Consider the following 15930-nt stretch of genomic DNA (forward strand, 5'->3'; position numbering starts at 1 on the left):
CGCAATAAAACAGTCCTGTTTCATCGGCATTGAACATGTCTTTTGGGTAATAATTCACAATTAAGTTGGACAGCATCGTCTTCCATTCTGTTGCTACACTTTCCTGCACATCCTTAGCTTCCCCACACACTTAATTCCACACAATGTGGTGCCTAGCTTTTAAACCATGCAGCCATCCTGTGGATGCCCTAAACTCTGTAATTCCATGCCTGTTAGTGACTTTCAAAGCCTCACTCTCCAACATGGGCCCAGATAAAGTTAAGCATTTTGCCAGTGAACTTACAAACCATTCCCATACTATTTTGTTAATTTCTTCATTTCCAGTCGTCTTCACCTTACTTTTCATCTGCCTGTTCCCTATTATCCATTCATCCCGAATCTTATCCTTGTTTCTTAAAGTCTCATAAATTTGTGTTTTACCGCATGTGAAACACAACATAATTTCGCACATAAAGAGTGTCTTTCTCACTCGCTTTGATTACATTAATCTTTTCATTACGTGTTAATGACACATACCATTTGTTTGACATCACGTTACTGCGTCTCTGAAAATGTACTAGTCAACTGAAACTAGCAGAAAATAATGACCTTGCTGGGTAAAACCACTGTTTAACAGAACAATACCCACTTCTTTCACTGTGCACATTGCAGCAGTGTGTTGGTAGATGTGCAAAAATGTTCCGGTACGTGCTGGAGTGCATCAATAATGAGGAAAATGAGAAAGCCGACAAACAGAGTGCTGACGAACGAACCGCTTCTTTTTATATACTGTACCGACACTGCGTGTAACTTATTCATTGTTGCACAGAGCAGCTCTGTTTTAGGTCTACACCAGCAACGCCGCACTGCACTGGACCTCTTCTTGGTTTTGCGCTGCTTAACAGAGGAGTTAAGTAATGTCCTTGTAGAGTTGTGAAAAACTAATGAACTGTAATACAGTAGTACTTTATAGGCTCTTTTCCACCTTATACAATGAATTATTAAGTATGTTCTATGATTTTCTTTCTGTTTCCGTGTTAGGCACGTTCCCCTTTATACAAAAAATCAGCATATAAAAGAGCACTGAATGTGTTGGGACTGAAATACTTGTAAGGTTTGGGCAGATTTCCGAATTATACAAGTGCTGATCTGAGCAAGTTTTACTATAATACATGCAGATGTTATAGTCTCACCGGTAGGTATTTTATTTTGACTTTAATTCTACATACTGGCAAAGCAATATATTGAAAGGATCTGCAAGCAACCTCTTAGGACTGTCTGTTACAGATTAAGTACAAGATTGTGATGAGTGTGATAGTTACTTACACGTGGTGTGGCAAGATACAATGAACGCAAAATTAAGGTGTCACTTTTTTGAAGCCCTGCCATTTACCCCCACTGTGACACTGCAGTTCAAAATTTGGCTTGAACCTTTCTCTGTAATCGTGCAAAAAGTGTGGCACCCTGTGACATCACCCTCGGATGCGGTGATGCTTCAAACAGCAAGCTGTTGACATATGGAGGAGGGGGGAGGGATGGGAGGGGGGAGGGGTAGTGGGGATGGAAGATAGATAAAAATAAAAATGCTAGAGGTCATATGTTTATGTCAGGTGTAAGGTGGGTTAATGTTTTCATGTGCACCAAACTACACAACATTTCTGCACAATGCCACCACAGACATATCTCACCACGGGAAGGTCGCCAGACCCCATCTCACTCCTTTTCTTGAAACCTCAGTGACTGAGGCCAGAACCGTAATACTCAACATCGATAGCAAGTGGTTTTCTTGTGAATGGATGAAGAAAACATTTCAGACAAACCATTACTCCGAACTGACATAAAATGACCTTGGCAGGTGTCATAAAGGGTGTGAAAGGAACCACCTTTTACCTTGGGGTGTTCAGTTTTACACATTTTGCAGTCGAAAATGACAGTTTTCAGTGCAGAATGCAACAGGACGATGTTCTAGGCAACTCTGAACATTGCTGACACCCTCCCATATGATTCAACCTTTCTGTAAGGACATCACATGGCTGCAACCCCATTGAATTGCCCAAGAAGGGGGGGGGGGGGGGGGGTGTTGGTTGGAGGTTGTCCTGTTGCACATCATCACTGCCAACTGTCATTTCTGACCATAAAATGTGTGAAACCAAGGTAGGGATGATTTTATTCATGGCCTTTATGACACCTCCTTCATGTAGATTCTGAGCAGTAGTGTGTCCAAAATGTTTTCCTCAGCCACCCTTAAGAAAACCAAATGATATCAATGCCTCATGTCACAATCCTGACCTACAACACATAGAAGTGAAAAGAAGGGAGAGATGTGGGTGAGGGGAGGCGTAACAACCTTCCCATGGTCTGACACATTAATAGTCTCATTAGGCAGGACTGTGGTAAAATTGGTGCCAATGTGACTTCATTGACCCACCTTACATCTCACAGGAGTTTCTGAGCTCTGACATGTTATTTGTACATGTTGATAATCTGCTGTTTGAAGCATTGCCAAGCTCAAGGGTGACATCGCAGGGTACCATTCTTCTGCACAATTACAGAAGAAAGTTTTAGGCACTGTCGGTTCAAATTTTGAAGTTCTGTATTGCAATGACAAAAAAATTGATGGGGTTTAAAAAAATGACCCTTAATTTTGTTGCACTGGGTACTTCCTTTTCTTATTTTTTAATTAACAGTTGTTTATTTTCAGTTATATCTACAGTTTGGTCACAGATTATATAAACTGAAGTGACACGAGAGGAAACAGAGCACACTTAAGGAACTAGAAATGCCGTCTTTCAATTTAAACCTGAAAGAGTATTGAAAAATACAGCTGCTTGTAAATAAATGTACTGTATTATGAACTGGAAGAACGTAGCTTGAGGAGACATACTGTAAGTCCGAATTCTTGACTCACCCACAACATGCACTGTGCCCCCACAGGTGATGACTCATGGCGTAAGTACCAATCAGGAAAGGAATATGCTCATAAAAACAGTTTGCCAAATGCTATAACTGATGTAATTAAGCCCATATTCAGAGATTTATAACAGCCAAGTTTATTGGAAAAGTGTTTACATGGGAAAACACAAAATACAAATAAAAGTGTAAATAATTTAATTTGGATTAGGATTCCCAAAAGAGTGTTTGTACAGATAAAAACATTGCATTTTGGAGTGTACGATGCAGGGCAACATACAATGAGGGAAACATTATCAAATGTTATGTGCTGAAACGTTTAGGTTTCCAACCAGGACACAATACCATTTCCACAATGCACCTCATTGACGAAAAAAGACTAAGAGGTACAGGAAGAAGAGACAAAAGCCTACAACATGCAGCAAAAGGGAAGAAAAGACCAGTGAAAAGGACACTAACACTGGAAAAAGAAGAGGATGCTGATAATCCATCATATGGGGCAGGAATGTATTAAAAAACTTTGGAAGCCATTTCCTGTAACTTTAAAATTTTCATCTTTGAGAAACATTTTCGCAAAAACTGCTAACATTATATCAATGAAATTTATACATAATATTGGTTACTTCTTTTCCTTCATTTTTATAACAAACTGTAAAAAAAATATTGTATAATTCAAGAGTTATAGAAGAAAAAGTGAAAAATTTTAGAGATTAAAATAAGCATCTATTTAAATAAATTGTAAAACAAAAACCAATAAGTATTTCTTAACATGGCATTATAACTTTGTAGAGAGATATTCACTGATCATGTAGTCCAAATTTCACAGCAATATGTTTAATGGTTTTAGAAAAAATGTTCCTTCTATTTGCTAAAATTAAGATGGAGGAGAGGGATCGTTCCGGCTCCCCTTAAGGCACAGGCAGCTAGCAAAAGAATGTTTAAAATATGACAGTTCGCAAACAGCAAAATGTGTTTACATACAGAAGCCACTTCCTATGCCAGTTCTTTCTTGCAGCAGAGCATATTTTGCAAGACAACTATGGGCCTCCAATTTTTGTACACACAATTTAGCCACCAGAGTTGCAACAATGCATATGTGGTATGAGAGTCAAGCCAGTTGTGGAAACCAAGAAATTGCTTCCTGTCTTTTACACTACGTAAGTAGATTGCCCCCATGTCCTGGCATTACATTACCCAAAATACACAGATGTGGCCAAAATTTTGGAATTATTGAGAAGGTTGCCAGGAAAAATCCTTGGGTTTTTGTATCTGATGAGTGGGCATTACTCATTTCCAAGGCCTGCTGTAAATGTAAGCCAGTCGATATGACAGACAATAATTTCATCACACTAACAAGGGAACCTCTCCATCGCACCCCCCTCAGATTTAGTTATAAGTTGGCACAGTGGATAGTACTTCAAAAACTGAACACAGATCAATCGAGAAAACAGGAAGAAGTTGTGTGGAACTATGAAAAAATAAGAAAAATATACAAACTGAGTAGTCCATGCAAAGATAGGCAACATCAAGGATTATGTAAGCTTAGGAGCACAGTGGTCCCGTGGTTAGCGTGAGCGGCTGCGGAACGAGAGGTCCTTGGTTAAAGTCTTCCCTCGAGCGAAAAGTTTAATTTTTTATTTTCAGACAATTATCAAAGTTCAGGCACTCACACATAATCGACTTCGCTCTCCAAAATTCCAGGACCTGTTCAGATTTGCTTGGACATATGCAGGATTTGACGGTGTACACATGGAAAAATTTGAAAGCGTTAAAAATATATGTTTTGACAGAGCACAGGGAAAACTGTGCGACTGTGAAACTGTTGGTTTCATTTGTTGCAGTTTATGTGAAAAACTCTTATGTTTTCATCACTTTTTTGGGAGTGATTATCACATCCACATGAAAACCTAAATCCGGCAAGGTAGAAGAATCTTTTTACCCATTTGCCAAGTGTACAAGTTAGGTGGGTTGACAACATATTCCTGTCATGTGACACACATGGCGTCACCAGTGTCATATAGAATCTATAAGACGTGTTTTCTTGTGGAGGAATCGGTTGACCTATGACCTTGCGATCAAATGTTTTTTGTTCCCATTGGAGAGGCACGTCCTTTCGTCTACTAATCGCACCGTTTTGCGGTGCGTTCACAAAACACGGACACTAAACTTATTACAGTGAACACAGACGTCAATGAACGAACAGACATATCATTAACTTTGGGAAAATTAAGAAAAACTTTTCACTCGAGGGAAGACTTGAACCAAGGACCTCTCGTTCCACAGCTGCTCACACTAACCACGGGACCACGGCGCTCCTGAGCTCACGCTATCCTTGATGTTGCCTATCTTCACATGGACTACTCAGTTTATATATTTTTCTTATTTTTTCGTAGTTCCACAGAACTTCTTCCTGTTTTCTCGATTGATCTGTGTTCAGTTTTTCAAGGCCTATCCACTGTGCCAACTTATAACTAAATCTGAGGGGGGTGCGATTGAGAGGTTCCCTTGTAAGTGGACTCGATGATTATCTCGAAGACTCAGTCAGTGAAAGGTTTGAGAAAAATGCAATAGTTGCATAATAAAAAGAAGTCACCCTTCATATTGTTTTACAAAGAATTAGTCGATGAATGACTGGAAGATTTTCAAAATATTAACAACAAAGAAGCACACTGTTGTGGCGAAAGTATCAGTGTCTTCCCTGCTCTACAAACAAATAATGAAAACCCTAAGCTAAAACATCTGAAGTACAGAGACCTAAAGACTCTACTTTCCTCTGTGTCACCAGTGTATCATAAATTTTATCAGATACTTCCACATCATGCAGCTCATAGAACATGGAATTTTCTGGACTGTCTCAACTTTGAACACCATTTCCTTAAAACTAACATTTTGTTATTTATACCCCTGGCTTCTAAGGGTCTCATGTATGCTAGATAGCTGGTGATTATTATTGTTCATGTAATGCTGAGTGAAACTTAGTGACACTGGACAATATTTTAGCTTTAATGGACCAACTTGAGCTCTAGCTTGGAGCTGTATAATAATCATGCTAAATTTACCATAAGAACAATGGGTTTCATCGTGGGAACATTTAGTCGGTGCTAAGAGTTAAGAGAAGTTCAACAAACTCAAATGGCAGATGCTACAAGAGGGGCACTCTGCATCACAAAGAAGTTTATTATGGAAATTTCGAGAGAGTATTTTCTGGGAACAGTTGGACAACATATTTCTTCTTCCCACATACACCTCGTGAAATGACCACAATAAGAAAATTTGAGAATTTACAACTATTACAGAGGTTTACCAACAATCAATCTTCCCTTGCGCCATTCGCAAGGGATCAGGGAAGGAGGGATCAGTTTCTGGTAACAGAAGTACTCTCTGCCACACACCACCAGGTGGCTTGTGGTGTATTGATATAGATTCCATAAAAGCAAGGAGGAAAGTTGACAGGCGGGTATTCTGAGGACTTAGATATGAAAAGAAATTTAATTTTTTACATCGGTATATATCCCACATTCATTTCAGTTAGTGTCAACTTCAACTACTGACTTAGTTTGTTCATATGACCTTTTAAAGCAGTAGTGTTATGTGTGGTCATTTACATCAATAATTTGTAATCTTGTGCCATTATAAAATTCTTTGTTTGTGAAGATTTAATGTCAGTGGCATTTAATAAAAGGTGGAAATTTAGAGCGAGAGGGAGATGGAGAGGTAGACGGAGACGAAGAGGTAGACTGAGAGGGATTTACATATGTCTGCTTGTGTCAGTATTCCTGATGTCCAGGCAGAGCGTCAAGGAATCCTCAGAACCTTAGGCCCCCTACAAAACCTTTCACCTGACTCCATCAACCTCCTGACCCCACCGACACCCCGCACCCCTACCTTCTACCTACTTCCTAAAATTCACAAACCCAATCATCCCGGCCACCCCATTGTAGCTGGTTACCAAGCCCCCACAGAACGTATCTCTGCCTACATAGATCAACACCTTCAACCCATTACACGCAGTCTCCCATCCTTCATCAAAGACACCAACCACTTTCTTGAACGCCTGGAATCCTTACCCAATCTGTTACCCCCGGAAACCATCCTTGTAACCATTGATGCCACTTCCTTATACACAAATACTCCGCACATCCTGGGCCTCGCTACGATGGAGCACTTCCTTTCACGCCGATCACCTGACACCCTACCCAAAACCTCTTTCCTCATTACCTTAGCCAGCTTCATCCTGACTCACAACTTCTTCACTTTCGAAGGCCAGACATACCAACAATTAAAGGGAACAGCCATGGGTACCAGGATGGCCCCCTCGTATGCCAACCTATTCATGGGTCGCTTAGAGGAAGCCTTCTTGGTTCCCCAGGCCTGCCAACCCAAAGTTTGGTACAGATTTATTGATGACATCTTCATGATCTGGGCTCACAGTGAAGAAGAACTCCAGAATTTCCTCTGCAACCTCAACTCCTTTGGTTCCATCAGATTCACCTGGTCCTACTCCAAATCCCATGCCACTTTCCTTGACGTTGACCTCCATCTGTCCAATGGCCAGCTTCACACATCCGTCCACGTCAAACCCACCAATAAGCAACAGTACCTCCATTATGACAGCTGCCACCCATTCCATATCAAACGGTCCCTGCCCTACAGCCTAGGTCTTCGTGGCAAACGAATCTGCTCCAGTCCTGAATCCCTGAACCATTACACCAACAACCTGAAAACAGCTTTCGCATCCCGCAACTACACTCCAGACCTGGTACAGAATCAAATAACCAGAGCCACTTCCTCATCCCCTCAAACCCAGAACCTCCCACAGAAGAACCCTAAAGTGCCCCACTTGTGACAGGATACTTCCCGGGACTGGATCAGACTCTGAATGTGGCTCTCCAACAGGGATATGACTTCTTCAAATCCTGCCCTGAAATGAGATCCATCCTTCATGAAATCCTCCCCACTCCACCAAGAGTGTCTTTCCGCCGTCCACCTAACCCTCGTAACCTCTTGGTTCATCCCTATGAAATCCCCAAACCACCTTCCCTGCCTCTGACTCCTACCCTTGTAACTGCCCCCGATGTAAAACCTGTCCCATGCACTGTCCTACCTCCACCTACTCCAGTCCTGTAACCCGGAAGGTGTACACGATCAAAGGCAGAGCCACGTGTGATAGCACCCACGTGATTTACCAACTGACCTGCCTACACTGTGAAGCTTTCTATGTGGGAATGACCAGCAACAAACTGTCCATTCACATGAATGGACACAGGCAGACAGTGTTTGTTGGTAATGAGGATCACCCTGTGGCTAAACATGCCTTGGTGCATGGCCAGCACATCTTGGCACAGTGTTACACTGTCCAGGTTATCTGGATACTTCCCACTAACACCAACCTATCAGAACTCCGGAGATGGGAACTTGCCCTTCAATATATCCTCTCTTCCCGTTACCCACCAGGCCTCAACCTCTGCTAATTTCAAGTTGCCGCCGCTCGTACCTCATCTGTCATTCAACAACATCTTTGCCTCTGTTCTTCCGCCTCGACTGACATTTATGCCCAAACTCTTTGCCTTTACATATGTCTGCTTGTGTTTGTATATGTGCGGATGGATGTGTGTGTGTGTGTGTGTGTGTGTGCGCGCGCGAGAGTGTATATCTGTCCCTTTTCCCCCCTAAGGTAAGTCTTTCCACTCCCGGGATTGGAATGACTCCTTACCCTCTCCCTTAAAACCCACATCCTTTCATCTTTCCCTCTCCATCCGTTTTTCCTGATGGACCAACCGTGGGTAGCGAAAGCTTGAATTTTGTGCGTTTGTTAGTGTCTCTATCAACATACCAACCTTTTCGTTTGGTAAGTTACAGAATCTTTGTTTTTAGATATATTTTTCCCACAAAGATGATGCTTGTGTATGTGTGTGTGTGTGTGTGTGTGTGTGTGTGTGTGTGTGTGTGTGTGTGTGTGTGCGCGCGCGCGCGAGTGTATACCTGTCCCTTTATCCCCCTAAGGCAAGTCTTTCTGCTCCCGGGATTGGAATGACTCCTTACCTCTCCCTTAAAACGCACATCCTTTCGTCTTTCCCTCTCCTTCCCTCTTTCCTGATGAAGCAACCGTGGGTTGCAAAAGCTTGAATTTTGTATGTGTGTATGTGTTTGTTAGTGTCTCTATCAACATACCAACGCTTTCATTTAGTAAGTTACATCATCTTTTGTTTTTATATATGAAAAAAATACACAATTTTTGGAACACTGACTCCCATTTGCTTTTCAATTTCTACCTACTCCACAATAAAAGAAATGTTCAAAAACCAGTTTTTAGGGTTTAATATTTTGCCAAAAATGTGTTGTTTAGATATGTCCTTGGATACAACAATAACTGAGAAGGAAATAATGGAATACCCTAATGAGGATAACTAAATGGAGATCAGACTCCACCCAAATACAAGATTAATGCCATTATCCACAGTGCCCATGCAAGGCAATAATCTGAGGCTAAAAATGTATAGAATTCAATGAAGCGACTAGTGCAGGCACTGCTAAGTGTTTTGCACTCTTTCCAGAATCTCAGTGCATGGAGGGAAATCACTTACAAGACAATCATTGGTCAAAATTCACCAACCAAAAATTGGCGGTAGACAAGTTAACTCCCCCACACACCCTGAAAGGCTCAGGACTTTTAAACCTTGTTCACATGGCTGAAGCTCTCTAAAGTCTGGTGCAGACTGCTGGAAGTTGATCTTGACACTACACTGACAAGAGAAGGCCATGATGGGACCACAGATTTGCTTCAATCTTTGCACACCTTTAGTAGGCCATTGAAACTACACAATGTGCAAGTAGTAAGGTGCACTACTCTGGCAATTCCAAAAAAGTCACAAGAGAAGTTTTACGCATTTATTATGTGGCTTATGTATCTGGAGCTTCATTAGACAGATGTGTATCAGGCAACGATTCAACTCCCACTCAAACTTACAAACTTAATTATTAATCTATTTTTTCATCACTGGTCTTATAATTTAACTTAAATGACACTTGTGAAGTAATACAATACAAAAAACTGTATTTGCATGAAGTTTTAGTGAACTTCAGGTTATCTGAGAGCCACTATTTTTAATTAAATTTAATTATTACAACAAAACTATTTATAACTATCGACAAGTGAACAAAATGCAAAGATTTTTCATGAAAATATTTGCCTGTCATGATGTGCAAGTCACTTATGTATGCAATCTGGTAAGATACCCTAAACTACTTTGCACATCGATGCTTCCAGCTGCAGACATGGAGGCAGGTCCCATTTGGCAGTTAACCTACGTAACGGTGAGACATTGCTAATGTAGCAAGTGTGAGTAGTGTAGGTGCAAATTTTTTGAATATCACAGAATTTACACTTGTACTACAAAAACGAAGGTGATTCCTTGTTCTTCAACTACTTCAGATAATGAATGTAATGTCGAGTCAGTGCATAACACAGTTACAAAACTGTCTATTAAAAGATGCATTCGTGTACCGTGAAAATCTTCTTCAAGAATTGGATCTTATTGATACAGAGCAATCATCAATGATTTCTGTAGATGCAATGGCAATTGAAAAAGTACTTTACCATTCTATTGTCAAAATGTTAGGAGAAAAGAGACTTACTACTGACGAAGAACTCATTCAGTCTGACATTTCCAACAATGAGGATTTTGAACTAGCCAAAAAGGAGGCCAAAGCCGAATACACTCCTTTGGAGATAAAAATAAAAGTAGTAACGCTGGCAAAAGAACAGTCCACATGGAATCTACAAACCTCCCCCAAAAAAGGGCCTCAAAGTTTAAAAGGAAAGGACCATTTCAGGGGACTGGAAGAAAACATAAAAAGTGGAGGACCAGCACTCAATAAATATGCACTAATTGATTCGTGGACCAATGACCAATTTGTGGAGTCTCTCAAAAATCATTAGCAAGTAAGTTACATTTCTGTCAACTTTTCGTCTATATTTTTTTTTTTTTTTTTAATCTTCAACTGTATTTTAACAACAGGTTATGACAATGATATGCAAATTTGATTTTGTGTTTCAGCTAACAACAAGGATTTTGCAGCAGTGTGCTTTGGCTGCTGCAGGCCGATTTCAATCCGAGGACTTCATCTTCAAAGCATCCCTTTGATGGACTAAAAAATTGAAACGAGCGCAGAATTCAGCACAACAAGATGACGAAAGGTAACAGGGAATCCGTTACTTTGAAAGAAACAATGGAAGCCTCAAGAAACTTTCAACTGGAGAGGAAGGTACTTATCCCCAATTTCAACAAAAAATTTGTGATCAATACAGACTAGACAGGTTGCCAGTACCAGTCAACATACAACAGAACTCTCACTGAAAGAAATTCTAAAATTGTGTTTGTTAAAAGGCACAATATGAACAAGGTAACACACTCATACACAGCACAATATGATGATGCTGATGTCTGGTGAATTATTACCACGAGTGCTTTCATGTTTGCAAGAGGCCACAGGAAAGTTTCGACCAAAAGTTGAACAAACTGTTGAGAAATTAATGACAGGCTTTCCAAATATTGTTGTAACTCATTTGAAGTCTAGGAAACTTACCACACAGATCTACAGTTTGTTTTTAACCAGAGTCGTGGTTCCTTAGTTTTCCAACTTGCACAGTTAAAGTCATACTCCGATTTGCCAATCATTCAACATTTATATCTATTGGCAAGTAAAAGACGTTATCAAGCACCTTTTGAACTTTTCATTTCTGACAAGGGAACTTCCTCATCGCACCCCCCTCAGATTTAGTTATAAGTTGGCACAGTGGATAGGCCTTGGAACACTGAACACAGATCAGTCGAGAAAACAGGAAGAAGTTGTATGGAACTATGAAAAAAATAAGTAAAATATACAAACTGACTAGTCCATCCGCAAGATATGCAACATCAAGGATACTATGAGCACAGGATCGCCGTGGTCCCGTGGTTAGCGTGCGCAGCTGCGGAACTAAAGGTTCTTGGTTCAAGTCTTCCCTCGAGTGAAAATTTTACTTTCTTTATTTTTGCAAAGTTATGATCTGTCCGTTCGTTCATTGACGTCTCTGTTCACTATAATAAGTTTAGTGTGTGTGTTTTGCAACAGCACCGCAAAACCGTGCGATTAGTAGACGAAAGGACGTGCCTCTCCAATGGGAACCGAAAACATTTGTTTGCAAGGTCATAGGTCAACCGATTCCTCCACAGGAAAACATGTCTGATATATTCTATATGACACTGGTGACGGCATGTGCATCACATGACAGGAATATGTTGTCGACCCACCTAACTTGTACACTTGGCGAATGGGTACAAAGATTCTTCTACCTTGCCCTATTTAGGTTTTCTTGTGGATGTGATAATCACTCCCAAAAAAGTGATGAAAACTTAAGAGTTTGTCACATAAACTACAACAAATGAATGCAACAGTTTCACAGTCGCTCAGTTGTCCCTGTGCTCTGTCAAAACATATGTTTTTAATGTTTTCAAATTTTTCCGTGTGTAGACCGTCAAATCCTGCATATGTCCAAGCAAATCTGAACATGTCCTGGAATTTTGGAGAGCGAAGTTGATTTCATGTGAGTGCCTGAACTTTGATAATTGTCTGAAAATAAAAAGTTAAAATTTTCACTATGGGGGGAACTTGAACCAAGGACCTCTCGTTCCACAGCTGCTCACGCTAACCACGGGCCCACGGCGCTCCTGGGTTCACACTATCCTTGATGCTGCCTATCTTGCAAATGGACTACTCAGTTTGTATATTATGCTTATTTTTTTCTTAGTTCCACACAACTTCTTCCTGTTTTCTCGAGTGATCTGTGTTCAGTTTTTCAAGGCCTATCCACTGTGCCAACTTATAACTAAATCTGAGGGGGGTGCGATGGGGAGGTTCCCTTGTGAGTGACCGTGGTGTCACCGCCAGACACCACACTTGCTAGGTGGTAGCCTTTAAATCGGCCGCGGTCCGTTAGTATACGTCGGACCCGCGTGTCGCCACTCTCAGTGATTGCAGACCGAGCGCCGCCACACGGCAGGTCTAGAGAGACGTCCTAGCACTCGCCCCAGTTGTACAGCCAACTTTGCTAGCGATGGTTCACTGACAAATTATGCTCTCATTTGCCGAGACGATAGTTAGCATAGCCTTCAGCTACATCATTTGCTACGACCTAGCAAGGCGCCATTATCAATTGCTATTAATCTTGTGATGCATGTACCGTCAGACCGATGTTCACCAATTATGGATTAAAGTTAAGTATTCCAACAGCTACGTACTTTATTTGCTAGACTCAAATCCTTTAGCTGTTCCAGACCTCACGCCAGCCTGCGTGAGCTTAAACGCGTGCCTTTCGGCTTCACCTCCTAGTGGCTTGGCTGTCTTATCAAGTCACAACAGTGACAACGAACGAGAAATTGCTTTGGATGAAGATGCTACACAACTCCATCCATGGTACATCACTAATTGTCAGCACCTATATTTGCCAAAATATTGCGTTACTCATGGTTTGCATCCAAACTATCATAAGAAATAGATATTTTTCAAAATTTGATTGAGGAGTACTTTCCCTTAGAAACTCTGAACATTCCATGTAAATGCGGGAAAGCTGTAGTAGATGCCGTTTCGATCTATGTTTTCCGCATCTGTATGACAAATACCATCTTGCAATGTGTGATACTGAGAGCACACCTGATGAGTAACTGCACATTACACTTCTGGTCTAGCATATTGTTACTCACTATACTACTGATTGTGAGTAACGTCATTCACATAATTATTTATCGAAGTCTGACTCGGTCTTTCCAAGCCTGTCACTCATCCTTGAAAGTTTAATTAAAAATATCAAACAACATCTGGAATTCACTACAACTTCAAGAAAATCTATGAGGCTTTTTTTTCATTATGTTACCTGTCAAATGTCATCTAATTTAAATAATGTGACCAGCGATGAAAAAAATATAGATTAAAAAATAAGTGTTAGTGGGACACGAACAGATGTCTCGTCCACAAGCATATACCCGAATCATTTGAGCACAGTGACTTCTTATGGCCAGCACATTTGCACAAATACATCAATTACATAATATAACAATGAAAATAATCAATTTTTGACAATATAATGTAACTGGAAAGATAAAAAAATCTACTCACAAAGTGGCAGCATGAGAACACATTACATAACAGATGCTTAAAACTTCTCTTGCAATTTTCTCAGAATTTCCTGAGTAGTACACCTTGCTACTAACACATTATGTTGTTTTAATGGCCTAGGTGTAAAAAGTTTGAAGTAAATACGTAATCCCGATGACATGGCCTCCACTTGTGAGTTATCTTTCAAAAGGATGTTTTGTGAAATAAACATTAAACAGCTGAAAATTTATTTACTGGGAGAATTTGACTTTATTTTGGCATAGAAAATTCTAGAGATAAAGAAACTGGAGTATTCATTGTATATAGATTCCCTAGAAGGAAAGAGAGAGGATCTAACACTCTGATGATCTATTGTTTATGACACAAAGAAAAAGTTGAATCTTACAGTATTTGTATAACTGCCGCTCATAAGGTGAAAAGGTGCATAAAACCTACACTAACATTAGATGTTGTGCTTACATAAAAGGAATCAATCAACATTCAATTAATTTTAATCACTTACTACACATTACAAACGTTGTAAACTGCTTTGAAATTTTGTTCTGAACCCGTTTAGGAAACTGCTACTTAGTAACAGCAGTTTCTACATTGAACCCAAAACCATAAGGTTCTCACTTTTCTTAATTAAGTGTAGACATTAACATACTTCTTCATTTATTACTACTTCATGACACTTTGATCATTAACAAAAATTTGTTCAATGTGTGCTTGAAATTTGAAATATATGTAGTTCATTGAATATGATTTTTTCCTATGTATCATTCATAACAAATACATATTGCAGCTGCCTTAGACTCTTCTAATGCAGTAAAAATTACAGATATATTAATGCTGCTTCGCTAATGTATAACAGTCATAAAGTAGTGAAGCTAGTAGACAAAAAGTATCATAGATAGGTAACAGTAAGACAAAAACATACAATAAGAATTATTTTTCATAAAAAATGATTCATGCTATCTAAGACTGAAGCTGAGCAACTTCCATGGTTTCAGCATAGCTACCTGTCAGATGAGTCATCTGCCTCTTTCTTCTTTTTTCTTGCATTCCACTTCCTTTCTTCATCACTGGTATCAGTTTCTGAAAGTTTTGCTCTCAACAATTTGTCATTTCGCCACGTGCTCTTTGATTTATTTTCCTAGAACATCCAGGATTTGATACTATAACCGTATATTCAGTTTCTAATTGCACTACAGTATTTTTCTGACATAAAGACATCACAATAATCTATAATTTACATATTACAGCTGCCTTAGACTCTTCTAATGCAGTAGAAATTACAGATATATTAATGCTGCTTCGCTAATGTCCCAAATTGGACATTAATAGCTCACAGTGTTATAAATACCTCCATCTACTAATCACTGCTTCTCATTATATTGTATGTTTAAGTAAACACAAGCTGCTAACAGCAGCAAACCACAGATTATTACACGCTGCAACACTGCACAACAAATAATATCCAACAGTCTACTTATAAATGTGCCTATCTGGCGCTTGATGCCTCTTCTATGTGACGAGAAGCAATCTATCCCAATTGATACTGTTGTTGTTCCATCTTTTATGATATACCAAAACAATACAAATCACGACAATGCAGTATCATTGAGGTTGCTACAGTACAGCTATACAGCTTAATCTTTTAGCATAATGGTACTCAATCCAGACTTTAACAGTCTGCACTCCTCGAGGTAAGGTGGAACGAAAATGGGTGGCAAGGGCAACTGTAGCCAAAAGAAACTTGGAGGTGAGGGGAGCAGGGCATTCTGCGTGAGAACTGTGGATTCTGCTTTCAGTAATAAAATAGACGAAGATGTATGTGAATTTAATTTTCTAAATATAGATACGATAATACATAATAGCCAAATCCAAACCCATTGATTAAAGTGA

The 15930-nt window shown here is 39.9% G+C and overlaps 1 protein-coding gene across 1 annotated transcript in view; it reads right to left on the bottom strand.

Moving 5' to 3' along the window:
* LOC124605988 (transcriptional regulator ATRX homolog) overlaps window positions 1–15930 on the bottom strand; it is a 493634-nt gene that overhangs the window by 288715 nt on the left and 188989 nt on the right. The window contains exon 14 of the mRNA XM_047137952.1: window positions 15045–15178. Within this exon, the coding sequence (XP_046993908.1) occupies window positions 15045–15178 (134 nt within the window). The remainder of the gene's footprint in view (window positions 1–15044; window positions 15179–15930) is intronic.

This window comes from Schistocerca americana, chromosome 3 (assembly GCF_021461395.2).
Source record: "Schistocerca americana isolate TAMUIC-IGC-003095 chromosome 3, iqSchAmer2.1, whole genome shotgun sequence".
Classification (NCBI taxonomy): domain Eukaryota; kingdom Metazoa; phylum Arthropoda; class Insecta; order Orthoptera; family Acrididae; genus Schistocerca; species Schistocerca americana.